This window comes from Euleptes europaea, chromosome 2 (assembly GCF_029931775.1).
Source record: "Euleptes europaea isolate rEulEur1 chromosome 2, rEulEur1.hap1, whole genome shotgun sequence".
Taxonomy (NCBI): Eukaryota; Metazoa; Chordata; class Lepidosauria; order Squamata; family Sphaerodactylidae; genus Euleptes; species Euleptes europaea.
In genome coordinates, this window is record NC_079313.1 from 130382017 (window position 1) to 130409455 (window position 27439).

At 47.9% G+C, this 27439-nt stretch overlaps 1 protein-coding gene across 1 annotated transcript; it reads right to left on the minus strand.

The window, feature by feature from the left end:
- Positions 1-607: 607 nt before the first annotated feature.
- On the minus strand, positions 608-27439 carry RBBP8NL (RBBP8 N-terminal like). Its single transcript, XM_056844903.1, has 13 exons — positions 27332-27439; positions 26021-26063; positions 25303-25398; positions 24194-24306; positions 21053-21125; positions 17560-17696; positions 13541-13623; positions 12388-12551; positions 9900-10686; positions 7901-8012; positions 3075-3136; positions 1786-1912; positions 608-633 (listed from the first exon to the last, which is right to left on the minus strand). The coding sequence occupies exons 1-13, from the start codon at positions 27396-27398 to the stop codon at positions 608-610; spliced, it is 1890 nt and encodes a 629-aa protein (XP_056700881.1). The 5' UTR covers positions 27399-27439.

A 27439-nucleotide genomic window follows, 5' to 3' on the forward strand; every position in this document is an offset into this window, starting at 1 on the left:
ATGTTCATGGAGGAGAGGGGTATTCATGGCAACTAGTTAAAACGGGTACTAGTCATGATGCATACCTGTTCTCTCCGTGATCAGAGGAGCATGCCAAATATATTAGGTGCTGCGAAACACAGGCAGGACGGTGCTGATGCAGCCGTCTTGTTCGTGGGCTTCCTAGAGGCACCTGGTTGGCCACTGTGTGAACAGTCTGCTGGACTTGATGGGCCTGGGTCTGATCCAGCATGGCTTTTCTTATGTTCTTATGGCATTGTCGTGTGATGACATCTTTTCTGAGGTAAACCCAGAAGCAACGGCAGTAGCTCTAGGAATCATTGGAAACTCTACGGGAAAACAATAGAGTTGCTGGCGATTCCTAGACCTACGACTGTTGCTTCAGGTTTTCCCCAGAATTGATGTCCTCACATTCATGACGCTGGTGTTTTTAAAAATCCCCCCACTGCCACTTGGAGCGGTGGTGGGCAACGGGAACTCAGGACTGGAAATCCCCCACCCCTACTGGGGGCAGGGCAGGCCTGATTTAAAAGGGAATTAGACAAATTCATGGAGGAGTGGTCCATCGGTGGCTATTAGCCATGATGACCAAATGAGATCCCTGTCTTCAGAGGCAGTAGTTCTTGATCAGTGCTGCAGGGGGCAGGGAGTAACAACAGAGGGTTTTTCTGTTGGGTAAGGTTGCCACCCTCCAGGTGGTAGCTGGAGATCTCTTGGGATTACAACTGATCTCCAGGCGACAGAGATCAATTACCCTGGAGAAAATGGCTTCTTTGGAAGGTAGGCGCTATGGCATTATACCCCACTGAAGTCCCTCCCCTCTTCAAATCCTGCCCTCCTGAAGTTCCACCCACTAAAATCTCCAACTATTTCCCAACCAGGACCTGGCCACGCTAGGTTTGGGAGATGAAATCCAGTTGTCAGTTGCAGCTTCAATCTAGATGTTTAGCGAACATTTTTAAAAGGTGTTTGTGGATTTCAGGGGAAGTGATTACTTAACCCTTCCCTCTCCTACCACCTTTCCCCTGTGCTCCCCGGCTAATTGTTCAACCAAAGGCGGGTCCAGTTTGGGATTTCCAGCTGGGGAAAATCAGCAGGGGGAGGGAAGTGATTGGGGAGGGGCTGTGGCTCAGTGGCGGAGCATCTGCTTGGCATGCAGGAGGTCCCAGGTTCAATACAGGAGGTCCCAGGTTAAAGGGTCTAGGCAAGTGGGTGATGTGAAAGACCTCTGCCTGAGACCCTGGAGAGCCACTGCTGGTCTGAGTAGACAATACTGACTTTGTTGGACCAAGAGTCTGATTCAGTATAAGGCAGTTTCATGTGTTCAAGTGGAGGAGAGAAATGGGGAGCGAAGAAAGGTGAGGTCCCCTCTGGTCCCCTACCCTGTCTGCTGCTTTCCTCCTCCAAACTGTGCCATTCCTATCTTCTTTTTTAAATGTTTGGAGGAGACCCAGATTCTTGGACAAAGGTCTCTCCAGCTCCTCCCTGTTTCTAACAAGGCAATGACGGTGGGGTTTGTTGCGAGGCTGAATAAAGAAATACCTTGGGGATCACGGGAGCTATACTCATCCTGAACAAAGAGTAAGATAATCTCCACCCCTGCTCCCCAGCCACCCACAACTGGATTAAATCTGCTTTATCAGGACTCAACGGCGGTGGGAAGACAGTGGGATTCGATTCAGTAAGCACGTGCAATTTTGCACCGTGGATTTCTGTTGCAAAATCGGAGGTCCTCTGCTGGCAAAAACGTTTGCAATGCAGAATGACAGCAACTCCCACATGTACCTTTTTGCCATGAATCCTGTCCTCGTTTCCGCTTCTTTGGCAATGCCTGGTTGTTCTCCTTTACAGAGCAATATTTTTCTTTCATGGAAGGGCCTTGGAAGCGTTCGTCGTCCCCAGTGCCAGTCACCTACACAAATGAGTGGTGAGAAATGAATTAGTTTGTGTGTTTGTTTAACAAAACTTACATCCTGCCTTTCTGCCCTCACAAGGGCCATCAAGGTGGTTAACAAATTAAAACGTACATCATAAAAGCCACATTTTAAAACAGTTTAACACCCCCCCACACCGGCCACACAGGAATTGACAGGCTCTCATTGCTTGTACAAGCGTTGCTCTGAATTGTAGGTGATGGGCTGTTTCTTGTCCCATGAATGTTGTGCGCCGCCGATCTTATGCAAAATATTGGCCAAGTCAGGTCTGATCAGAAAGCGAATCTGAATTCCCCAAATAAGGTGGTAAGACAGCAAGGATTAGGGTTGCCAACCTCCAGGTACTAACTGGAGATCTCTTGCTATTACAACTGATCTCCAGGTGATAGAGAGCAGGTCCCCTGGAGAAAATGGCCGCTTTGGCAATTGGACTCTATGGCATTGAAGTCCCTCCCTTCCTCAAATGCTGCCTTCCCCAGGCTCTGCCCCAGAAAGCTCCCACTGGTGGCGAAGAGGGACCTGGTAAGGTTGTTGGGTTTGGAAGAGGAGGTCTTCCTCTGGAAACTCGGCAGTGGACTGAGAGTTCCCTTCTCTTCTCCTGTTCTTAATAATTTCAGGTTAGTCTGTAGTAGTAGAACAAAATTCAGGTCCAGTAACACCTTAAAGACCAACCAAATCTTCCAGGGCATAAGTCCAAAAGGTAATGGTAGTCTCCTGTGCAAGCACCGGGTCATTACTGACCCATGGGGTGAAGTCACATCCTGATGTTTGGTAGGCAGACTATGTTTACGGGGTGGTTTGCCAGTGGCTTCCCCAGTCATCTTCCCTTTACCCCCAGCAAGCTGGGTGCTCATTTTACCGACCTTGGAAGGATGGAAGGCTGAGTTGACCTTGAGCCAGCTACCTGAAACTGACTTCTGTCGGGATCAAACTCAGGTCGTGAGCAGAGCTTTTGACTGCAGCACTGCAGCTTACCACTCTGCGCCACGGGGCTCACTGCATAAGTCCTACCCACTTGTTTAATAATAGAGCCCTACAGTGAGAGACTGACAGTAAGCTAGCTGGGTGGGACAGACTGTATAGGATTTGACCTAAGTACCAGTGAAGGTTGAAGGACGGGGTACTGAAAAGGAGACAAACCTCACTGTCTGATGTGTTGGGTTCATCAGATTCTTCCTTGGCTGATTCTGAATTGGCATCCTCTAAAGACAAAAAGGACGGTGAAATATTTATTTATTGAAAACATCCATTAGCTGCCTTTCTTCCTTACCAAGATCAAGGTGACTTACAATATAGATAAAATACATAAAATAAGAGTCCATAAAATCAAAAATTTAAATCACAATTTATGGAGGGGCTGTGGCTCAGTAGTAGAGCATCTCCTTGGCATGCAAAAGGTCCCAGGTTCAATCCCCGGCATCTCCAGTTAAAGGGACTAGACAAGTAGGTGATGCGAAAGACCCTTGCCTGAGACCCTGGAGAGCCGGTGCCGGTCTGAGTAGACAATACTCACTTTGATGGACCGGTGGTCTGATTCAGTATAAGGTAGCTTCATGTGTTCCTTTTGGGGAGGGGCTGTGGCTCATTGGTTGAGTATCTGCTTGGCATGCAGAAGGTCCCAGGTTCAATCCCGACATCTCCAGTTAAAGGGACTAGGTGAGTAGGTGATGTGAAGGACTCCTGCCTGAGACCCTGGAGAGCCACCTGCTGCTGGTCTGAGTAGACAATACTGACTTTGATGGACCAAGGATCTGATTCAGTATAAGGCAACTTCATGTGTTCATGTGACTGCTTAAATCAAAGTCCTCAGCTGCCTCCTAATGTTGGAAAGAGAGGGGGCCAAAACACATCTCCCTGGGGAGGTTGTTCCAGAATCGTGGGGCTGCCACTGAAAAGGCCCTCCCTCATGTGCTTCTTTGATCAGTTTTTAATGAAAACAACTACTTATCTACTGGTGGATACATTTTTATCCTGTTCTCCCTCTAAGGGGCTCAGAGTGCGGTACATAGTTCTTTCTCATTTTAAACTCACAATGATCTCCTGAACAGAGCCTGGGTGTATTTATGTTTTCCTGTTGACCCCTTCTGAAAAAAATTGGCATTCTGAAGGGATGGGTAGCTCAGGTCTCTTCGGGGGGGGGGGGGTTACCCACAGGAGCAGGCCCAATCCTAGACCATCCAACTATGCCACAGCCAAACCTTAGACGAATCCTTTTCTTAGAGTAGTCATCAGGTTTTGACTGGACCTATATGAATAACGCAGGGTTTTGAACTCTGTTAGATCAGCTTCAACCACCAAGGAAGTCTAGGGATGCTACGCAGAGGCAGGCAATGGCAAAACACATCTTTTTGTCTCTTGCCTTGAAAACCCTATGGGTAGGGTTGCCAAGTGGGTGGTTTTGGTAGGCAATTGCCCACCAATCCACTGGGCTGCTTCGGAGCAGGGATCGCACGCGCAGCTGCATGCAGTTGCTCCAGCCTCGCCCCCAAAAACCTCCTGCCGATGGAGAGGGGGGACCTGGCAACCCTACCCATGGGGCCACAATAAGTTGGCTGCAACTTGATGGCACTTTCCACCCCCAAGCAAATGATAGGGCTGAGTCAAGGTATTTCGTAACCTCAAGGAAGGGACCTAGGGCTGTGCATATCAGTAAACCCGAATTGAAAATAAACCCGAAATTAGCAGTTTCGGCAATATTCGGGTTTATCTGTGGCCAAAGCTCGGGAATCTGCCTGAAGCCGAACGGGCGACTCCTGAAAAGCTGAATAGATATTCAGCTTTTCGGGTTTTGGCTATTCACCTTTGCTCAGATGCACAGGAGAAGGCAGCCTTCTCCCATTTTTCTATCTTTGGCAGGTTTTGTTAGGATCCCAAGTTGGGGCCCTTTTTGAGGTAGGGGTTGTGTAATCAGAGCCAACTTGGTCAGACCAAACTATCCATCACACTTCAGTGGAGCAATCTGGATAGCAGAAGGGTCATTTTAAAAGATGGGGCTGACCTAGTCTTTGGATATACCCTCCAACTCAAAGCACCAGCTTCAACAGCTGCTGATCTGGCTTCTGAAGAAGACCCCTCACCCGCGCGGATGAGCAATTTCCGACTTGGTCGTGACTTCTGCTGGCTCCGATATCATCCCCCTGCCCCCATGAAAACCTGTTCTCAAACTGAAGGTCACTTGGAGTAGTGGCTTTGTTTCCCCGTACCGTGACCATCTCCTGAAATCAGATTTTTGATGACTATAATAAAGGACTGTTCACAGGATGTCATTTGCCACCAAAAGAAATGTTTTCTGTGCCTTATTTTTCTTATTTTCCTCAGTGGGCTAGCTAATTTGCATGGACATCATGGGCCTCAGATACAAACGGAGCCCCCAGACTTTAAGGCGCCAGCCTGCCAATTTGCTCTTTCCGCAAGTTCTTGGCAAAGCTGACCTTCTGAACCTGAAAACTGATTGACAGCTCGGCTCTAGCCTCTCACAAATGCCTGCAGGATGGGGGCGGCCCCTTTGCGGGCCCATAAAATTGGACCCCCTGGTGTCTGTCTAAGCTACACTGCAAATTTGGTGATGCTACCTCAAAAAATGCCCCCCCCGGAGCCTCGAAAATAAATTCAGTAGACTGTAATGGACCCGGATTTTGGGGGGAAACCTGGAAATAAAGCTGAACACCCACTTACCAATGTGGGTATTCGGCTTATTCTAGGTTTACCGGAAAAATTCACGCCAAATAAACCTGAACCTGAAATTTACTGGGGTTTTTTGCTCACCCCTAAAGGTACCCCCTCCAGGGCCCACACAGCCATTGGCTAGGTCCAAGCCAAGCCCCCGTGGCAACACCACTGACAGCTGGAAACGAACTAAGCCCCTGTGATGGATTGGCACCTTTCTCATTATACCACCCCTACCAGTTGCTCAGGTAGCTTCCCGACAACTGGCCCCGCCTGGTGGCCATCACCCCGTCTTGTGGCAGCCAACCTGGTAATGTCACTGTGTGTGGTGTGCGGAAGGGACTTCCTTTTGTCCCTCCCAAATCTAGGAAGGCCACAGGCATCTAGCGACTAAAGCAGGTTTTGTGGCATGCTGTGGTCTCTGGAATTTAACCGAGCAAACCGGTGAATCCGGGCGAGGTGCAGGAACCAGATAAACAAGCACCCGGAATGCTAATTGGGGGATAACCCAAGGGTGACGGAAGAGCAAGTTAAAGGCACGCAAGGGAGGAACTGGCTTGACACTTGAGAATGAAACGAAGGTGGTAAGGGGAACATAAGAACATAAGAGAGGCCCTGCTAGATCAGACTGAGGTCCATCAGCAGTCTGTTCACCCAGTGGCCAACCAGGTGCCTCTAGGAAGCCCACAGACAAGACGACTGCCGCAGCACCATCCTGCCTGTGTTCCTCAGCACCGAATAGAATAGGCATGCTCCTCTGATCCTGAAGAAAATAGGTGTGCATCATGACTAGTATCCATTTTTACTAGTAGCCATGGATAGCCCTCTCCTCCATGAACATGTCCACACCCCCTCTTAAACCCTTCTGAGTTGGCAGTCATCACCTCCTCCTGGGGCAGGGAGTTCTACAATTTAACTATGCAAAGCTAAGATGTTAGCTAAGAGACAGGCTGGCCACAATCCTGGACCTTCGTGGCCAGTAGAAAGCCACCAACCTAGACTGAGGCAGCAGTTGAGCTGAGGTCTTTCAGCACAAGTGTTCCTGATGAGGGGAAGCTGGAACAGGGGCTACGAACAGGGTATAGGGCTAACTTCTACCCTGTAACAGTTCAGTGTCCTTCCATTAGCACTATCAAAGTGATGGTGCAGGTACAAACATGTGCTACAGAGCTTCGGTGTGGTGCAGTGGTTAGATTGCTGGGCTAGGATCTGAGAGATCTATGGTTGACTCCTTGCTCTGCCATGGAAGCTTGCTGGGTGACCTTGGGCCAGTGAGAAGAAGAAGAAGAGTTGGTTTTTATATGCCAACTTTCTCTACCACTTAAGGGAGACTCAAACCGGCTTACAACCACCTTCCCTTCCCCTCCCCACAACAGACACCCTTTGAGGTACGCGGAGCTGAGAGCTCTAACAGAGCTGTGACTTGCCCAAGGTCACCCAGCTGACTTCGAGTGTAGGAGTGGGGAAACAAATCCAGTTGACCAGATTAGCCTCCGTCGCTCATGTGGAGGAGTGGGGAATTGAACCCAGTCTCCAGATCAGTCTCCACCACTCCAAACCACTGCTCTTAACCACTACACTATGCTGGCAGTCACTTACTCTCAGCTTAGCTTTCCTCACAAGGTTGTTGTGAGGGTAAAACAGAGTCGAGTAGGACAATGTAAGCTGCTTTGGCTCCCCTTTGGGGGCAAAGACAGATTATAAAATAAAAAAAATAGATCCGCCTTGCCTGACTATTTATTGAGTATCAGAAACTGCTCAGTGGGCCCATATTCAGTAGGAAACACAAGGCTGCTGTCTGAAGTTTTGTTTCACTGGTAGCCAGTAGAAATCTTTTAAAACTGGTGACAGATTGTACCTATATCTCATGATTTCAAGCATCCCCTCCCCCCACAAGCTGTGTTTTGGACTAATGGAAACTTTTAGAAAGTCTTCAAGGACAGGCCTGACGTGGAGCACATTGCAGTAGCCCAACCTGAATGGAATCAGGACATGAATAATTGGGGCCAGATCTGCTGATGAATTGCTTCACGTGAATTCCTGACCTGGTCTTCCATTCACCTGAAAGCGCCATTAATTTTTCATCGGTTACATTTATATCCCACATTTCTTCCTTCAAACTAAGGAAGAATATGCATGAATCCCAGGAGGTTGACTAAAACCAGCCTGCTTAGCTTCAGCAAGGCTGATGTAGCATGTAGCCTTTGGACCGTTCCCTGGGATTTACTTTGCAGCCATGGAAGCTAGAAAAAAATGAAATGGAAGAAGAGATTCTGTATTTAGGCGCTGCATTTATTTACCGGGGTCATCTGTTTCTTGCTTCTCTGCGCCAAAAGGCATCTTTTTCTCTAGATCAGCATCTGTATCACTTGAAACAGTCTTGGAAATGGGATGTTCTTGTACCGTAGAGATCTGCAGGACATCAAAAAGCACTCATCCGTCAGAGGCTAATCTCCAGTAAGGAATGCTGCTTGTTCTTATCCAGTAAAAACACGATTATGGGGACTAGTGTGACAACTAAACCTGCTGAGGAAACCCAATTATATCCCAGGGAACACAACAGCACCTCCTACCAGGGACTATTTTAGGAAAATGGTGTGAAGAAAAGGCTGACACCCCTTCCTCATGTATGCCATAGTCCTGATCGAAATTGGTTACCATACATTTTATTTATTATTTACAAAATTTGTTTCCCCCCCTTCTGCCCGCACAAGGGCCACCAAGGTGACTACCCATTCAAAACACGCATGGCAAAAATCACATGTTAAAACCATTAAAATCAACTCCCTCCCCAAACATATATCATTAAAACATTTTTTTTAAAAAAAAACGAGTTAAAACACACACAAAACATAAAAACAACAATGAAAACATTGGTTAGGAAAGACATGTAGGAGGAACAGAGGAGAACCCACAACTCACATCTGACTGTCAGCACAATCCTAAGGAGAATTACTCCAGTCTAAGCCCGTTCATTTCTATGGGCTTAGAGCAGAGTAAGTCTGCCCAGGGTTGGGGCGTGTGCTATGTCTGGCACAGGTGGAGGATACAAGACCCAACCTCTGTACTCTGCAATATGTCAATCAGCACCGCAAGGTCACTCACAGTGCAAACTATGCCGAATCATAGAATCACAGAGTTGGAAGGGACCACCAGAGTCATCTAGTCCAACCCCCTGCACAATGCAGGAAATTCACAACTACCCCCCCACCCCCAGTGACCCCCTACTTCATGCCCAGAAGATGGCAAAAAACCCCAAACAAACAAAAACAAAAAAACCCCTCCAGGATCCCTAGCCAATCTGGCCTGGAGGAATATTGCTTTCTGACCCCGGCCATCAGCATTACCCTGAGCATGTAAGAAAGGGCCACAAGAGCCAAAAGCTGACACAATCCTTCCTGTCCTCCCTGGAAGGTGACCCCAGCATTAGTGGGTGACTGGCGGAGAGGCTGCTCCATCCCTCCCTCCTTCCATCACAGGCACCCTAAAGCCATTGGCTGGCCCTGACTTCATAGATTTGGTGGCTGCCACATCAACTGTGTCTGCCGTACAGTGTGTGGAATCACCTCTGGCGATGCATTGCTTGTAAGATTTTTCTATGAGTCAAGCTGCAATGGAGAACATGAGAGACACTTGAAAAGACAAGAATGCTTGGAAATTTGAAGGCAGCAGGAAAAGAACCAACATGAGATGGATTGACTCTATAAAAGAAGCTGTACAGTGTCTGCCGTACAGTGTGTGAATCACCACTGGCGATGCATCGCATGTAAAAATTTTATATGAGTCAAGCTGCAATGGAGAACATGAGAGACACTTGAAAAGACAGTCATGCTAGGAAATTTGAAGGCAGCAAGAAAAGAGGAAGACCCAACAAGAGACTATAAAGGAAGCCGCCGCCCTCAGTTTGCAAGACCCGAGCAAGGCTGTTAATGACAGGACATTTAGGAGGACATTGATTCATAGCGTTGTCGTGAGTCGGAAGTGACTTGATGGCACTTGACACCCACACACAAGCTGCAGTGAATGTGACAGGCATGCATTCGCAAACGCAGAGATGAGGCCGGAGCTGGGGCTGGCTGCCCCTCCAGCGACATGGGCAGTTTGCTGCTGCCAGAAATAACTGGCTCCTTGTGACCTACCTTGCAGGGCTCTTAGGAGGACAAATGCAGCACAGTATTCTAAAGCACTCTGTACAGTTAAAGTGGCAGAAAGACACAGATGGGAAAAAAATAGCAAATACACACACATGGAGGAAGGGGATGGTGCAGAAGAAGTGTTAATGATATATATAGTTCTTACCAAAGATGCTGCTACATCTTGTTGGGCTTTGATAATGAGCTTCTCTGACTCTTTGCTCTTCTGGAGATGTCTAACTACTTCGAGCTGGCCGGAGGAGCAAGTTTTCTGAAGAACAGGGCTTTCCCTCAGCTCTCGACCGGGACTCTCCGCCTTACGTTTCCTGGGGGGCTCTTGCCATTTAGCCATCTTCAGGTTCTCCCTTCCTCTTCCATAATCAGATAGGTCCAGAGGTGCCTCGGTGAGATGCTCCCTCATGGTCTCTGCCTTCTCCGTTTGCTCCAGGTCTTCCCTATCGATCAAGATCCATTTCTCTCTCGTCCCGTCAACAGGATCTTCCCAAAAGAGCCTTTCCTTTTTGCATTCCTTGTCCGCCGTCGGCGACGGAGAGGGGGATCTGTCTTGGGAGGGGTTGAAGCTGGCCTCCATTCTGGCCTTCAACTCTTGTTGCTGTGCCAGTAGATACTGTAGCTTCTCTGGGTGATGAAGGAATGGGAGCCGGTTCTCCAAAGGGGGTTCCTTCATATACACCACCGCGCCTGGGAGATCCAAGATGGAGGCATGGCTTTCCCACTCATACCGGGACCGTGCTTTGCCCCCTGCTTCCCTGGCCATGAACAAGTGGTGAGGGAAAGTGCTGTCCCGGCTTCCAGAGTTTTTCCGAAGACCAAGATTGCGGAGGGCAAAGTGTTCATTGAGGAGGCAGAGTTGCTCCTTCCTGGCAGCGAGCTTCAGCGTTTCGTAGGATGATGCGATTTCACGGGAGTCTGTTTTGCTCGCTCTTGAATAACTGGAACAAAGATTTGTTGAAAATATATAGACACTGACCTTTTTGAGGGCTGAAGTAGGGTTATATAACAATGCGATGCCTCCACCCCCCAAATATCTATCTGAGGTCGTTTATGCATGGGAGTTTTATCTGAGGATCGTTGCTAGCTGGACCCCCACTTTCCTGCTGGGAATCTCAGCACCAGCAGTCTCTAAGCTCAAAACAAGCCCCTGCCCTTTTAAATGCTGCTTTGTAATTGGCTTACTTTGTAGGGCTTACTGTGAGAGAAAATCCCCCCAGAACCCCAATTGCTGCATAAAAAAGCACTTTAAGAACAAAAACCAAAAACCAGAGCAATCTGAATGGGTGGAGGGAAGAAATCCAAGCCTCGGTTTTAAAAGCTTTTCTTCTGCTCAGAAAGAGCTCCGAGGAAGCAGGGAGCATTTTAATCCCTTGCTCTTTACACACTGCTTTGTAATTGGCTGTGAGAGAAACCAAGCTTGCGTGTCCTGCGCTTTGCCTTATGCATGGGATTTCACCTGGTCTGAGATTAGGGGAGATGGAAGAATCGGGTTAATGGAGGGATGGGAAGTCCCAGGATTTGTGAGGGCTGGCAGCGAGGTCATCTCTAATGGATGGAAAGGTCATGCATAACTCCAAGAAACAACCGAGATAGACCAGGGCAAACGTGAGTGAAAGTACCCATGCATAAACTACCCGAGCCTCATTTCCCTATAGCTCAAGGTTTATTCCATTTTGGGTGCTAGCTTTCCATCTACAGTGAGTGTTTTTGGGAGGGTGGGTGGGGGAGAGGGAATCTGACTGAAGAATGCCCTGAGGTGGTCAAGCTACTGACTGAGGGGAGGAGCTGTGGCTCAATGGTAGAGCATCTGGTTGGTATGCAGAAGGTCCCAGGTTCAGTCCCTGACATCTCCAGCTAAAAGGATCAGGTTGTAAAAGATCCCTTGAGTCTCTGGAGACCTGCTGACAGACAGAACCAACATGACTGGTCTTGATAGACTATCCGTCTGATTCAGTTAGGGTTGCCAGGTCATCACTGGCAACTGGTGGGAGATTTACCTTCTGGGGGGGGGGGTTTGCCAAAGATGTAATGATGTGCTGGCAATGTACTGACATCCCTCCCCATCCACCTGGAAAAGGCCCCTTCACTTCTCCCTCCAGCCTTTTACTGACAGAAACCGAAGCATGTAGGCTGGCAATATTGTTGTGGTTGCCAAGTAGCCTCCACCTGAATCTCTGATCCTTTTAACTGGAGATGCTGGGGACTGAACCTGGGACCTTCTGCATGCTAAGCAGAGGCTCTTCCAATAAGCCAACACCCCTCCCACAAACAGCATTGCCTACTCAGGTTGGCAGCAGCTCTCCAGGGTCTCAGGCTGAGGTCCTTCACATCGCCTTCTACCTGATCCTTTTAACTGGAGATGCTGGGGATTGAACCTGGGACCTTCCGCATGCAAAGCAGAGGCTCTTCCAATAAGCCACCGCCCCTCCCACAAATAGCATTGCCTACTCAGATTGGCAGCAGCTCTCCAGGGTCTCAAGCGGAGGTCTTTCACATCACCTCCTACCTGATCCTTTTAACTGGAGATGCTGGGGACTGAACCTGGGACCTTCTGCATGCTAAGCAGAGGCTCTACCACTGAGCCACACCCCCTCCCCTCAATCCTACTCTAAAGTCTTTTGGTATCCGTTCTTACTTACACTTCAAAGCTGGGACTTCGAGCAGGCGGAGGGGAGGGCGGAGTTTTGCTGGCAGGTGGCGGGCTTGCATTTTCTTCACCGTTTCTTTCCTGAGAGCTGGACCTCGAACTGGGGCTTACTAAAGCAATCGTTCCATGCAGCTGGTTTGCTATCTTCTGAGCAGTCTTAAGAAGAGAGACGAGGCAGGGAAACACAAATATTTAATCGTGTTATTACATGTTTGCAGAGTCTGGATAATTTGATATATTAAAAAAGAGCTCAAGACGTAAAGCCAAGCTGAAATTTTTTGCTGCATAGGATTGCCAGTGCTGGGTTGGGAAATACGTGGAGGTTTTGGGGGTGGAGTCTGGGGAGGGTGAGGTTTAGGGAGGAGAGGGACCTCAGCAGGGTACAATGCCATGGAGTCCAACTTCCAAAGGAGCCATTTTCTCCAGGTGAACTGATCTCTATTGCCTGGGGATCAGTTGTAATATTGGGAGATCTCCAGCCACCACCTGGAGGTTGGCAACCCTAGCTTGAGAGCCAGCATGGTGTAGTGAAGAGTGGTGTTTTGGAGTGGTGGACTGTGATCTGGAGAACCGGATTTGATTCCCCACTCCTCCACTCTGTCAAGTTGCTTCCGACTCATTGGCGACCCTATGAATCAAAGTCCTCCAAAATGTTCTATCTTTGACAGCCTTGCTCAGGCCTTGCAAACTGAGGGCTGCGGCTTCCTTTATTGAGTCAATCCATCACCAGTTGGGTCTTCCTCTTTTCTTGCTGCCCTCAACTTTTCCTAGCATGACTGTCTTTTCCGGTGAATCTTGTCTTCTCATAATGTGACCACAATACGACAGCCTCAGTTTAATCATTTTAGCTTCTAGGGTCAGTTCAGGCTTGACCTGATCTATAACCCACTGATTTGTTATTTTGGCAGTCCCCAGTATCCGTAACACTCTCTTCCAAAACCATATTTCAAAGGAATCTACTTTCTTCTTATCAGCTTTCTTCAATGTCCAGCTTTCACACCCATACATAGGGAATACATTTGCATGCTTCCTGCTAATTCTACTCTGTTCATCCCCTGTCCAGGGTAAGCAAAGCTGTCAGTAGAAGGATGGGGAGCTTGATGGGGAAAGATTAATATGGACAAGTTAGTCTGGGATACTCTTACCATCTCTGGAACATGTTCTCCCTGGAAAATTGTGTTAGGAGACACCCTGATACCCGGAGAGCTTCTGAGATTCGGTGACTGATCTACAAGAAGGAAGACAGGCTGTATCATTCATTTAAAGTTCAGAATATTCTAGCGTTTCAGATTTTATGCTTCAAGGGCACTTCCAGATGGGATGGGTGTTTTTTTTTTTTTTTTTTTTAATGCCAGGGATTCACTACACATTAGTACATGTTGTTGCAGTCAGACCATTGGTCCATCAAGGTCGATATTGTCTACTCGGACTGGCAGCAGCTCTCCAGGGTCTCGGGCAGAGGTTTTTCATATCACCTACCACCTGAACCTTTTAACTGGAAATGCCAGGGATTGAACCTGGGACCTTCTGCATGCCAAGCAGAGGCTCTGCCAGTAAGCATCTCCACATGTCATTTGCAAGCCACACAGGGATGGACCAGCTCGATGCAGCAACACAATCCCAAATGGGACTTTGCAGCATCAGGCCCTCAGGGGAATGCTGGGCTGTATCCAACCAACAAAAGCCCAGATACTATTGCATTTTTAATGAATCTTTGCGTTTGTTTTTAATTGTGGCAAGCTTCTTTGCATGCTAGGTCTTTTGGCTGAAAAGGAATAAATTCTATTTAACTAGCAAACCTCAAAGCCACTGATAGATATATCCTCTGCAAAACCTGTCTGCCGGTTCTCCTGCAACTAACAGTGGCCAAGTGGAGCAGGAAGAAGCAGGGATGCACGTTCATCCTGTTTATTGGGTAAGTTGCTATGTGTGGTAAATAAAAAGGGGTCTAATGAGAAGTGGGTCCAGTATGAATGAGTACAACCAACCATGAGCCCTAAAGACAAGCAAGTGATCCCCCTGTTTGCTTACTTTGGGTCAAATTTCATGTGTTCAGATCCTAAGATCCCTGGTTCAGATCCCCAGCTGCAAGCAGGCAGGGATGGATCATGACATGGGCAAAGGAGGAATTTAACTCTTCCTCCCCCAATTCCATCACTGTAAGGGGAAATGCCCCACACTCTGGTGGAGATTATTTGGCATGGAAAAAAGACTGCAAGCAGTATTGTGCCTTTCTTTTTTCCCACTTTGGAGCATAAGAAGAAGAGTTGGTGTGTAGTGGTTAAGAGTGGTGGTTTGGAGTGGTGGACTTTAATCTGGAGAACTGGGTTTGATTCCCCACTCCTCCACATGAGTGGCGGATGCTAATTTGGTGAACCAGGTCAGTTTCCCCAGTCCTCCACATGAAGCCTGCTGGTGACCTTGGGCTAGTCACAGTTCTCTTAGAGCTCTCTCTGCCCCACCTACCTCACAGGGTGTCTGTTGTGGGGAGGGGAAGGGAAGGTAATTGTAAACCAGGTTAGATTCTTCCTTAAGTGGCAGAGAAAGTTGGCATATAAAACCAACTCTTATTCTTCTTCCATCGCCCTAAGTGTGGTGTAGTGGTTAAGAGTGGTGGTTTGGAGCGGTGGAGTCTGATCTGGAGAACCGGGTTTGATTCCCCACTCCTCCACATGAGCGGCGGAGGCTAATCTGGTGAACTGGATTTGTTTCCCCACTCCTACGCATGAAGCCAGCTGGGTGACCTTGGGCAAGTTACAGCTCTGTTAGAGCTCTCTCAGCCCCACCTACCTCACAGGGTGTCTGTTGTGGGGATAGAAAGGGAAGGTGGTTGTAAGCTGGTTTGAGTCTCCCTTAAGTGGTAGAGAAAGTCGGCATATAAAAACCAACTCTTCTTCTTCAAAGTAGAAATATCCCCCACTTTGGTGAGGCTGATTTGGCACGGAAAAAAGACCGGTAGCTGTATTGTGTCTTTTTTCCATCTTGGAGCGTAAGAAGAAGAAGAGTTGGTTTTATACCCCACTTTTCTCTACTGAAAGGAGTCTCAAAGTGGCTTACAATCCCCTCCCCTCCTGTCCACACAACAGGCACCTTGTGGGGTAGGTGAGGCTGGGAGAGTTTGGAGAGAACTGTTGCTAGACTAATGTCACCCAGCAGGCTGCATGTAAAGGAGTGGGGAATAGAACCCGGTTCTCCAGATTAGAATTCGCTGCTCTTAACCACTACACCATGCTGGCTCATAAAAGGGGGGGGGCGTACTTCCAATCAGAGAAATGGAGGAAGAGGTAATCCCCCTTCCCCCTGTGCCATGTCCCTGATCCACACACCCCTGTGGTGGCTGCTTTTATGGAGCTCACGCACCATCCGGGGATCCAAGCAGAGCTTCTCCATTCCCATCCCACACAGTTTGCCCCCTAGGTATAAGGCGAAAGGGACTAACTTTAAAAACAGAAAGCACAAACCTCTTGTTCGTCATTTGCTTGGCCCACCAAGACACCAAACCTTCTTTCGAAGGGATGCGTTTCTCCACAGAAGTGCAGCTGAGAAATCCCTTGACGTGCAATTCCACACTAGACCTTCCTAGGAGGCACCTTTCTCAGCCACACCCAAACACCTCGGGGGATACATTTTTTCAGAGCAAACTTGGGAGGTAGGCAGGTCCTGAGAATAACTATTGTTTCTAATTGCAGGCTAGGTCCCTCTGGCTGGGGTGGGGCAGGCAGGAGCCGATCTTGGCCTTCTGTTGTTGACGCTGCTTCATGTATTACAACATTCCTCCAGGGAAGGCAATTCCCTGGCAGGAATTTATCAGAAACCTGAACGCAAATTCTAACTTATGCACAGATTTTCATTTGATGTGAACTTGCTGGAAACGACAGTTTGACGCATTTCTCACATATAGGGTTGCCAGGTCCCTTTTCCACACCGGTGGGCGGTTTTTTGGGGTGGAACTTGAGGTTTGGGGAGGGGAGGGACTTCAATGCCATAGAGTCCAATTGCCAAAGCGGCCATTTTCTCCAGGTGAACTGATCTCTATCAGCCGGAGATCAGTTGTAATAGCAGGAGATCTCCAGCTAGAACCTGGAGGTTGGCAACCCTACTCACATAAGGAGGCTACTGAAATAGGCACTTTTCAGAAAAGGAGCATTTTCCCATGGTTTTCATGACTTGAACTGTACCTGATATATACTTATGCTTCTTTTTTATTTACATCCCGCTTTTCTCCCTGATTGGGAACCCAAAGCGGCTTTTCCACGCCGTTGCTCCCTCCTCCACTTTATCCTCATGGCCTTCTGAAGATGGGTTAGGCTGAGAGATCTTGATGGGCTTAAGGCCACTTGGCATGCTCCCATGGTTGAGTGAGGTATTTCAACCTGGTCATCTCAGGTCCTAGTCTGACACTCTAACCGCTACACCACACCAGCCCACACCAATATTTAGGGGTGCCAACTCCAGGTTGGGATTAGGCTTCTCATTTGCCCGGTTATGGAGGGCAATTGCCCACCAATTAACTGGGCTGCCTGCCACCCTTCAGCTGGTTGGCAGGCGGACGCAGGCCACGGGGGCAGGGGGAGCGATCCACATGCGCGGCACAATGACATCACTTCCAGGTTTGTTTATTTATTTATTTTGAATTTATAGCCCGCCCTCATTCCCAGCCGAGGCTGAGCTCACCCTGGAAGCACCGGCATCACGACGGGGACACTCTAGCATTCTCCCCCCCCAAACTCTATGGGGGGGGTTTCCATAGAGTTTTGGGTTTCCATAGAGTTTTGGGGGACAGTACTAGAGCATCCTACGTGATGTTGGCGCTTCTGCAGTAAACCTGAAAGTGATGTCATCGCGCCACACACCACGCGCATAGATCGCCACCCCCAGCCCCGCCTCCAGGAATCTCCCACCGTGGTAGTTGGGATATTCCTGGAGATTTGGGAGTGGAGCCTGGGGAGGGATGGACCTCAGTGGGGTATAATGCCATTCATTCTGCCCTCCAAAGCAGCCTTTTTCTCCTGGGGAACTGATCTCTGTCTCCTGGAGATCAGTTGTGATTCCAAGAGATCTCCAGGAGCCACCTGGGGGTTGGCAAGCCTACATATGCAGCAGTCAAACTGGGCCCATACTCAAAAGAACTTGCCTCCTCCCAGTGAATGGCTGCACGGTTCACTATATGTATCTTCTGATTCGTGACTAGCGGTTCTCTCGGAGCTGGATTTTCTGTTCCGTGGGGACAGCAAGGGTAAAGGTGAGTCTGGGGTGGAGCTCCCATCTCTGGATAACACCCTCGAGGGCTTTGGCCTGCCCCTGCAGTAACGAAAAGGTAAAACCAATAACACTTAGCATTTGTAGAGCACCTGCACATGTCCCAACAACTCAGTGTGTGGGTGGGTTATCCCTTTCCAGCGCATCACATACCCATCAGAGATCACCCCCACTAGGGTTGTCAGCTCTGGGCTGCGAAATACTTAGAGATTTTTGGGGTAGAGCCTGAAGAGGGTGGGGTTTGGGAAGGGGAGGGACTTCAGTGTGGTAAAATGCCATAGAGTCCACCCTGAAAAGCAGCCATTTTCTCCAAGGGAACTGATCTGTATAGTCTGGAGATCAGTTGTAATCCCAGGTAGGGTTGCCAGGTCCCTCTTCGCCACCGGCAGGAGGTTTTTGGGGTGGAGCTTGAGGAGGGTGGGGTTTGCGGAGGGGAGGGACTTCAATCCTATAGAGTCCAATTGGTAAAGTGGCCATTTTCTCCAGGTAAACTGATCTCTATCAGCTGGAGATCAGTTGTAATAGGGGGAGATCTCCATCCAGCACCTGGAGGTTGGCAACTCCAATCCCAGGAAATTACCAGCCCCCACCTGGAGGTTGGTTGCTGGGTTGCCAGCTCTGAGCTGGGAAATACCTAGAGATTTGGGGGGTAGAGTGTTAGTCTCAGAAGCCAAGCCAATGAAATAGATGCCAAATGCATTTTATTTGCCTAATGTATAGTTTGGATGGGGAGTCTGGATTTTTTCGGTGCGAAAACTCACAGGTATCAATCACAGGCCCCTGGAGATGTAACTAACCATGCAAGATGCAAGTGGAATTTGGAAGGAAGGAAGGAAGGAAGGAAGGAAGGAAGGAAGGAAGGAAGGAAGGAAGGAAGGAAGGAAAGACAGAAAGACAGAAAGACACTGAAGAGTAGGTATCAAAATCTTCAGGGCTGTCCAGGTTTATCATTTCTAGCAAGACATGTTTGGAGGCTAAAAGGTTTCTCATGTCCTGCCAGACGACTTGGAGAGCAATTTTGCTGGATGAGGCAAAACCTAACTAATATCAGACTTTTTTAGAGCTTTCCTGTGTCCTGATTGCCTGGCTAGCTCCAAAAATAAATCTGGAGAGCTTCTCAGAAACACAGGGTATTCTTCACGGAGATTTGCTGCTGTTTCGATGCTGATTTGCGTCGGAGGCAAATTTCGGTTATTCACTCCAGATCCGTGTTTCCCCCCACTGAGCAAAATAAGCCGGGTTAAAAGAGAGGCAATCCAAACCACTTCTGAGCTGTACTTTCCAGTAAAAGAGCATTTTGTTGCTCGGATGCCCATGAAAAAATGTTTGCTTCGCTCCCCGGGACGTCTCCTTTCTCCTCCCCCAAGAACGGTGATTGGCTGGGGGAGTTGCCACTCTAACAGCATCGCACCGGCTGGAGGGAGACCCAAAGCAGACTGGCTGCCCCTCTTCAGAAGGGTGATGGGGGTTTTGGCTTGGATTTGCCGCTCTCAGGATGCCCCCCCAACACACACACACAGGATCATGGGAAGAATGGGCGGGATTAGGCGGATTTGGAGTGGTGAGTCATGAGCGGCAGCAGACGTAAGCAGCGCAGAGAAGTGCGCTGTTTCTCCCGTGAAAAATTGAAAATGCCTCGGGATGGGGGGAGAATCTGCGCTGCCATGAAAAATCTATTTAAATCGGTTTATTGCTTGCTCCGATTCGAAACCGAAGCAAAATCCACCGTGAAGAATACCACAGTGTGTCATGTCCCTGGAATGTCTTCTGCAAAGCCCTTGCTGACCTGAACAGGAACTGCCTAAGAGCATTGCTTGAATCAATGGAGTGTGTGTACCGTTCCCTGCCGTGACCCTCATTCATGGCGGAAGGGTTTGTACAGCAGCAGTTCCCAGTGGACTCTAACCATATAAACAGTGCCTATGGGCATCATGACAAAGAACCCTGATCTAGATTATAAACTCTTTGGGGCAAGCTTCTTCCTGAGGTGACAGTTTTCCCTATTTTGTGTTGTACAGAGGGGTGTTCACTCACGTTTCCTCATGTTTTCTAGATGCTGGCTAAACACAGATCCAGAAAACACGGGTAAAATGAGCAGAAATGAGCAGGGAGAGCGAGGCAACCTCTGAAGGTCAGAAAATACATGCATAATCAAAGCAGAGCCTCGAAGTAGTTGGCAGGATGACCGCAAAAGAACAACCATGCATAAATGGCCACAGTGTTTTGCCTGTTTTGAGAGGTGTGTGTGTGTAAAGTGCCGTCAAGTCGCAGCCGACTTATGGCGACCCCTTTTGGGGTTTTCATGGCAAGAGACTAACAGAGGTGGTTTGCCAGTGCCTTCCTCTGCACAGCACCCCTGGTATTCCTTGGTGATCTTCCATCCAAATACTAACCAGGGCTGACCCTGCTTAGCTTCTGAGATCTGACGAGATCAGGCTAGCCTGGGCCATCCAGGTCAGGGCGTTTTGAGAGAAGTCGATCTCAGTTTGAGCTCTCAAGCGTCAGGGCTGAAAGGCATCTTGGCTCTGCTTTCTCAAGGTACAGTCCATGTCACCTAGCCCCGGGATAAGAGAATCCCCAGACCTCTGGTGACAGAGTCACAGAAGCTCTCAAGGAAGGAGAATCTCTCCAATCTCCAACCTGCAGCTTTCAGGAATTCCACCCACACGGGACTTTTATGCATGTGAGTTTTACCTGGCGTTCAGGGTTCGCTCGACCCACACTTTTCTGTTGCCGATCCTAAAAATGCTATGCACCAGCCAGATCACCAGCTCAAATCCAGAAGGGTCTGAGTCCCCACCCCTTGAAAACGCTGCTTAGTAATTGTCTGTAGTGCTTACTGTCAGAAAAACGTCCAGTTCTCCTCTCCCCCAGGTGGAAACCCAAGTGCCATGTTAAAAACCATTTCACAAAATGGAGCTCTTTTAAAGGAATGGGTGAGATGGGGGTGGGGAGCAACCCAAGTGTCATTCCATTTTTATGTGACAATGAAAGAACTCCAGGTGGGAGACAAAAATCAGGAAGCATTTGACTCCTCGCCTCTTGAAACACTGCTTTGTAACTGGCTGTAGTGCTTATTGTGAGAAAAATGTCACCCTTCCCAGGACTCCTGTCCCACGGTTTGGTTTATGCCTGGAGATGAGGACGATTTGACCCAGGCTGGTCTCATGGGAGATAGAAGAATTGGGTTTTAACAGCAACAGGAAGGCCAGGACATTGCGATGGCTGGGCGCGAGGTCATCTCTAAGGGACGGAAAACTCATGCATCACTCCAAGGAACAACCGAGTTTGTCCAGAAGCGAACATGAGTCACAGTACCCATGCATAAAGGACTGAAGTGACCCATGGGAAGGCCAAAACACTGAGGGAGAAATGGAAGCAACGGCAGAGCAACTTACTCCATGCTGCAGAACTGCTTCAGCTCTTCCTTCAGCCTCTTGTTCTCCTCTCTCATCTTATTCAATTCATTAGCTGTAATGGGGGAAAGTAAGAGGTGGCTGGGTTAGAGGATACAGGATGTGTTTGTGGACGGATAGTGAGGAAACCTCTCTTCCCTTTTAGCCTCATAACAACCCTGTGAGGTAGTGTGACTGGCCCAAGGTTAGTCAGCAAGCTGGCTGAGAGAGTGTTATAAATAACAAATACCTGCGCTGAAATAGCATAGACTTAAATAACCCACAGCACGACTGGCTCACTTAATATCAAAATAAAATAGAAAAAATAACTGTTATATTTCATTTATCATATATTTTCTTAGACTTGCATTGAGTCTCAAACAAAAATAAATTTCAATCTTTTTCCTTCATAAGAATGAATATCCCAAGAAAAACAGAAAATAGTTGATAAGATCTCAACTTATATAAATACAAAGGATTGTTCCAAGTACAAAAACGTAATTACAAGCAAGAGCAACCAGAAGGTGCGAGTGTTACAAGTCCGGGGAATGAATATAGTGAAGTAGAAGTTAGTTGCAGCATATAGTTGCACAAAGCTACATTGCGAGCCGCTCCTTGTCACTCTTGTTAATGTCGTAAGTACAATGCGTTGGTGAACGAGCTGCACCTTGTTAATCTTACAACCGGGATGCTTATAGGATCCTCTCTGCGGAGTCAACTGCAACTAACTTCTATGGAAAACTAAATATTACGGGCAAGCTGATGAAAGTTTAAATTTGAAACGTGGACTAAATCGATGACACGTTCTTGCCATCTCCAGCCCCGGGGAGTTTGATTTACAGGAGTTTGCCTTCACTACGTTCATTCCCCGGACTTGTAACACTCGCACCTTCTGGTTGCTCTTGCTTGTAATTACGTTTTTAATTGGAATAATCCTTTGTATTTATATAAGTTGAGATCTTATCACTATTTTCTGTTTTTCTTGGGATATTCATTCTTATGAAGGAAAAAGATTGAAATTTATTTTTGTTTGAGACTCAATGCAAGTCTAAGAAAATATATGATAAATGAAATATAACAGTTATTTTTCTCTTTTACCGGTATTTTGATATTAAGTGAGCCAATCGCGCTGTGGCTGAGAGAGTGTGACTGGCCCAAGGCCAGCCAGCAAGCTTCCATGGCATGAGTGGGGATGCAAACCCAGGTCTCCTAGATACTAGTCCAACACTCTTAACCACTACACACATGAACACACAAAGCTGCCTTATACTGAATCAGACCCTTGGTCCATCAAGGTCAGTATTGCCTACTCTGACCGGCAGCTGCTCTCCAGGGTCTTTCACATTGCCTACCTGCCTAGTCCCTTTTAACTGGAGATGCCAGGGATTGAACTTGGGACCTTCTGCATGCCAAGCAGATGCTCTGCCATTGAGGCACAGCTCCTCCCCATGTCTAGGAATCATCCCACTGTTCAGGAGTGCTTGACAGATCAGCATTCACAAGCATAGGGAAGACAGCTATGCTTGTATGCTTCCCATCTGCACTGAAACCCATGCTCATGTACTGGTGATAGTGTTGTGTGGGGCAGCGAGACAGTGCCCTTGCACCGGATCCCCCTCTATGCACTTTGATTTCAACGTGTGCAAAGTCTGCCGAGGGCAAAGTATTCTAGGGTCCCTCCTTGGAATATTCTTCCAAGTTCTCCTCTTCACTCGGGAAAAAAGTTGGCTTTAAACATTATCTGCAAAGAAACAGCTTACAATCTAGCTCCCTCTAGTGAATCACCAGTTTTTTTGTGGACCGGAATTGCCAGGTTTGTTCTAGTGAGCATCCCTAAGCAAAGAATCAACTTTCCCGGGTGAGAACCACACTTTCCCAAATGAGAGAACCAGAGGCACTTGGGGCAGCCTATGAAGAAGCTGAGGTCATTTATGCATGGGTACTTTCACTCACATTCGCCCCCTGTCTGTCTCGATTGTCCTTGGAGTTATGCTTGAGTTTTCCCTCCTTTAGAGATTACCTCGCTGCCAACCCTCACAAATCCTGGGGCTTCCTGTCCCTCTGTTAACCTGATTCTTCCCTCTCCCCTGAGCTCAGCCTAGGTGAAATCTCCATGCATAAAGCAAAGTGCGGGACATGCAAGCTTGGTTTCACTCACAGCTATGCAAGCGTAGTTTCACTCAGCAAGCTTGCAGGAAAGAGTGGGAATTCGAATGGGCCAGGTCCAGGTTTGATACTCTAACCACTATGCCATGCTGGCTCTATCATCCTCTGCTACTACACACAGACCAGCCAGTAACTTTCTCATTTGTCTTTGTGACATCTAATTTGAAGTTTTCCACATTCTCTTAAATCTATTCTCTGAATTTTGTCTATGCCCAGTTAGATTCATTTAAGTATTTGTGTTAACATTTCAGTTTTGAACATGCAGACTGTCATTTTCTGACACCTAGAAAATAACAAAGCAAGACTAACAGTGCATTCCTGAGAGGAATGCCTGCACCGGGCTTAGGAGGAAACCCAGTGGTGCTGACTTATAAGGAGGTTTCAGCACCGCCGAAACCTCCGCCTGGTGCAAAAAAAAAAGTGCAACCCTCATAGGGTTGCAAGGGAGATTGGCCAGCAAAAAGCTGGCGTATTTCTGCAAAAAAAAAAAAAAAAAGGGGGTTCCAAAGCAGAAACGGCTCAGAGCCAACTAAAGTCGGCTTCGCTCCCCAGCCGGTGCCAGAACGCCCTGGGAACCCTCCCCGGGGTGCCAGAACGCCTCCTGACTCGCCACTGCAGCCTGTGCTGGCGGCCAGTGGCTGGCAGGAGGCTGTGGCAGCGTCTGGGCTCAGTTCTGCCGTGGCTGCAGCCAGGGACTTGCACGCCGGCGCTGGGGCCACTCATGCAGGAGTGTGCCTTCTGGGCGCTGACGTTGTGGGCCCCTGCGCCAGCGGAGGCCTTCGTTGGCCTCCAAAGGACTTTGGGCACGCCTGCCAGCGTTCCTCAGAAATGGGCTGTTAAAATATCTCGCTTGGTACAACAATGCCAAGAAGTTCTGATTTTTGAGAAGCACAATAAGCTCCCATTTCTTTTTTAAAGCATGACCAGGGCCCCCACTATCAGATGCATGAAAGAAATCCAGATCTCTGCTCTGCTTACTGAGGATGAAGATGTGTTGGAGGCTCTGGAAATGGGCCTTTCCAAATTCATGCTGCTTCTTCTTTGCAAGCTCTTGAGTCACTTGGCATCTGTCACAGAGACCAGCTCGTAACCTTAAGGAAGTACAAATAATAAAGGGTGAAGACAGATGTGACATTTTTAGAGCAGAGGGTTTCTCTCTATAGGAAGACATATGTAGACATATTTTTAGACTAGAAAGGTTCTCTTTATATGAAGACAGAGGTAATATTTTTAGAAGAGGTGTTCTTTCTGTATGAAGACATATGTGACATTTTAAAAGCAAAGGGGTTCTCTCTATATGAAGACCGATGTTACAGTTTTAGACCAGAGAGGTTTTCTCTATATGAAAACAGACGTGACATTTTTGGAACAGAGGGGTTCTCTCTATAAGAAGACAGATGTAACATTTTTAATTGAGGGGGCCTCTCTGGATGAAGACAGATGTAATATTTTCAGAATAAAGGCATTCTCTCTCTATGAAGGCATGTAATATTTTTTTTATCTCGGGGTCCTCTCTGAAAGCCCCCCCCCCTAAATTCAAGTCTAAATATACTGTTGCTTTCAAGGACAGAAGTCTGGCAAAATTAGCACTGCAAGTACCAAGCAACAGCTGGCTGTACATTGTTCTGATTTAGCTGGCCCTCTGTGATGTCTCCAAGAATCCCCTCCTCCCCAATTCCTGGAGCAGTTTTTAAAGAAACTTGTTAATAAGAAGAACACACTCACATGCAAAATAACAGGGAGCCTCGAAGCAGCTTACAGAGTAAAGAATATATTGCTATCTAAATGTTGATGCACCAGAGTCCGTATAGGGGTGTGGTAGTTGGTGATAAAGAGAAGCCAGACATTTGATGGGCTTAGCTCAGGGGTGTCGAATTCAATTATCACGAGGGACAGATATGACATAAATGTCATTTAGTCGGACCGGGCCATACCTCGCCAGCCCAGATTGACAGTGGGGTTGGGTGGGGTGGCTGCCTCGGCTGGCTCACGGGCCGGATAAGAGCTTTCCAGGGGCCAGATCTGGCCATGGGGCCTTATGTTTGACCCCCCCTGGCTTAGCTGACACATGGATGCATATGGTTTACCTGTTTTCCAGCACTTTCACATTGTCTTTAAGGACTTTCTGCTGTTCTCGTAGCTGGTGGTTTTTGGCAAAGAGCTCTTCTATTCTTTGGGCATCTCTAATTCCGGGGAGTACAAAGAAGCGAAATTAGAAGCCTGGTGAATTCTGGATCCCCCCCTCCAAACCCCCCCCCCCTTGCTTGGCATATGCTATTAATGTCTGGGCTCAAATAGATTAGCAAAAGCTGGCTGCGCATGTTGATATTATTTCATTCATCTGTAAGGGAGGAATAAGGTTGCCAGCTTCCAGATGGGGCCTGGAGATCCCCTGAAATTACAACTGATCTCCAGATGACAGAGATCAGTTTCCCTGGAGAAAATGGCACTTCAGATGTTGGACTATATGGCATTATACCATGTTGAGGTCCCTCCCCTCCCCAAACCCCACCCTTCCCAGACTCCAACCCCCCAGATCTCCAGGAATTTTCTAACCCAGAGTTGGCATCCCTAGGGAGGAGGGAAGCAGGCACTGGAACCCCCCTGGAATCCTTTTGTTGAGGCATTCGAACAGAACTTCGTAGGAACCCGGGTAGGACTGATTCCAGTCGCAGCTCCCAGTTTCCCATAGCTAAGGTGTGGAGTGCATTATGCATGAACACACACCTGAACATTTTGAAACAAACCCTCTAAACCCCATCTTTGCCCAGGGAATGTTGAAAGCACAGTATCTGCTTCACTCACCGACATTTCTCATTGGTTAGCTCATTCAGCTTTGTTTGCAGGCCTGAAAGAGTTAAACAAAGAACATTGGGACCAGCTGCTAGATCTTTGGTGGAAGTCGCTTGACACTGCAAACGTCACACGATTCTTCTATGGCATCTGGGTTGGCTGGATGACTTTCTTGTTTGTAAGTTGCAGTCACACAACCACTTATTGCAGTATAGGATTGCCAACTTCCAGGTGGTTTTGGTAACTCAAAATAAAAGCACCAGCAAAAATACACCCAATAAGATAACTACAATGCAAAATTGCTATTAGAAAAATATATTGCGAATACATTCTCACAAAACAACCTCAGTTGAGCAGATAGACCAAATATTTTTTACAAGTGGTCTAAAATAGACCCAATATGACGACGCAAGAGCGTTACAAGTAAGTGAGTATAGGCACAATTGCTCAGTTCATATCCATACACATAAAAAGCGGAATGCAACAGTTAGGCAGCGGAGACCGGATGTTGTGCAACTTTTTCAAGCTTTAGTCCTTCCGTGCACTATTCATTCAATCTATGACGTCTTACTTTGCCGTCCATGCATACAAGGAAGGTACACTCCTTCATAGATTGAATGAATAGTGCACGGAAGGACTAAAGCTTGAAAAAGTTGCACAACGTCCGGTCTCCACTGCCTAACTGCTGCATTCCGCTTTTTAGATCAGATGAGTAGCACTTGTAGCCGTTTTTGACTACTAACCTCCAGGTGGTGGCTGGAGATCTCCTGCTATTACAGCTGATCTCCAGCCAATAGAGATCAGTTCACCTGGAGAAAATGGCTGCTTTGGCAATTGGACTCTATGGTATTGAAGGCCCTCCCCAAACCCTGCCCTCCTCAAGCTCCGCCCCCAAAACCTCCCTCTGGTGATGAAGAGGGATCTGGCAACCCTATTGCAGTAGGACTATTTGCCGAAATATCCCACCAGCGGCCACACAAGGGGAGAAACCACAACACCTTCGTCTGTTGACCTGTTTGGACTAACTCCCATTCCCCCCTCCCTCCATTTTTAAATTCTGAAGAGCATACAACATTCATTTATCTAAAAGTTTTCTATGCGGTCCTATGGCTTCCAAAGCAACTTCTGCAAAGAAATTTAAAACAATATAAGAACTTCAAAACAATGCAAAAGAAACTAGGCTGAAACCAACAACAAAGCAGCCGAGGCCGCAGCCCCTCCCCAACCCTCGGTGGTGCTGGGCCAACAGACAAGACTCATCCTCTGATCCCACAAACTTCTGAGGGGCGCATCCAGACCATGGACTCTCAAATGTCTTCTTACCTTGGACTTCCTTCTCGTGCATTTCCTTGAGTTTGTTCAAGAATTCCACAAAATTTTCACTTGCCATATTCTGCGTGTTGTCACATGGGCGTGGTCCCAACTTGCGAA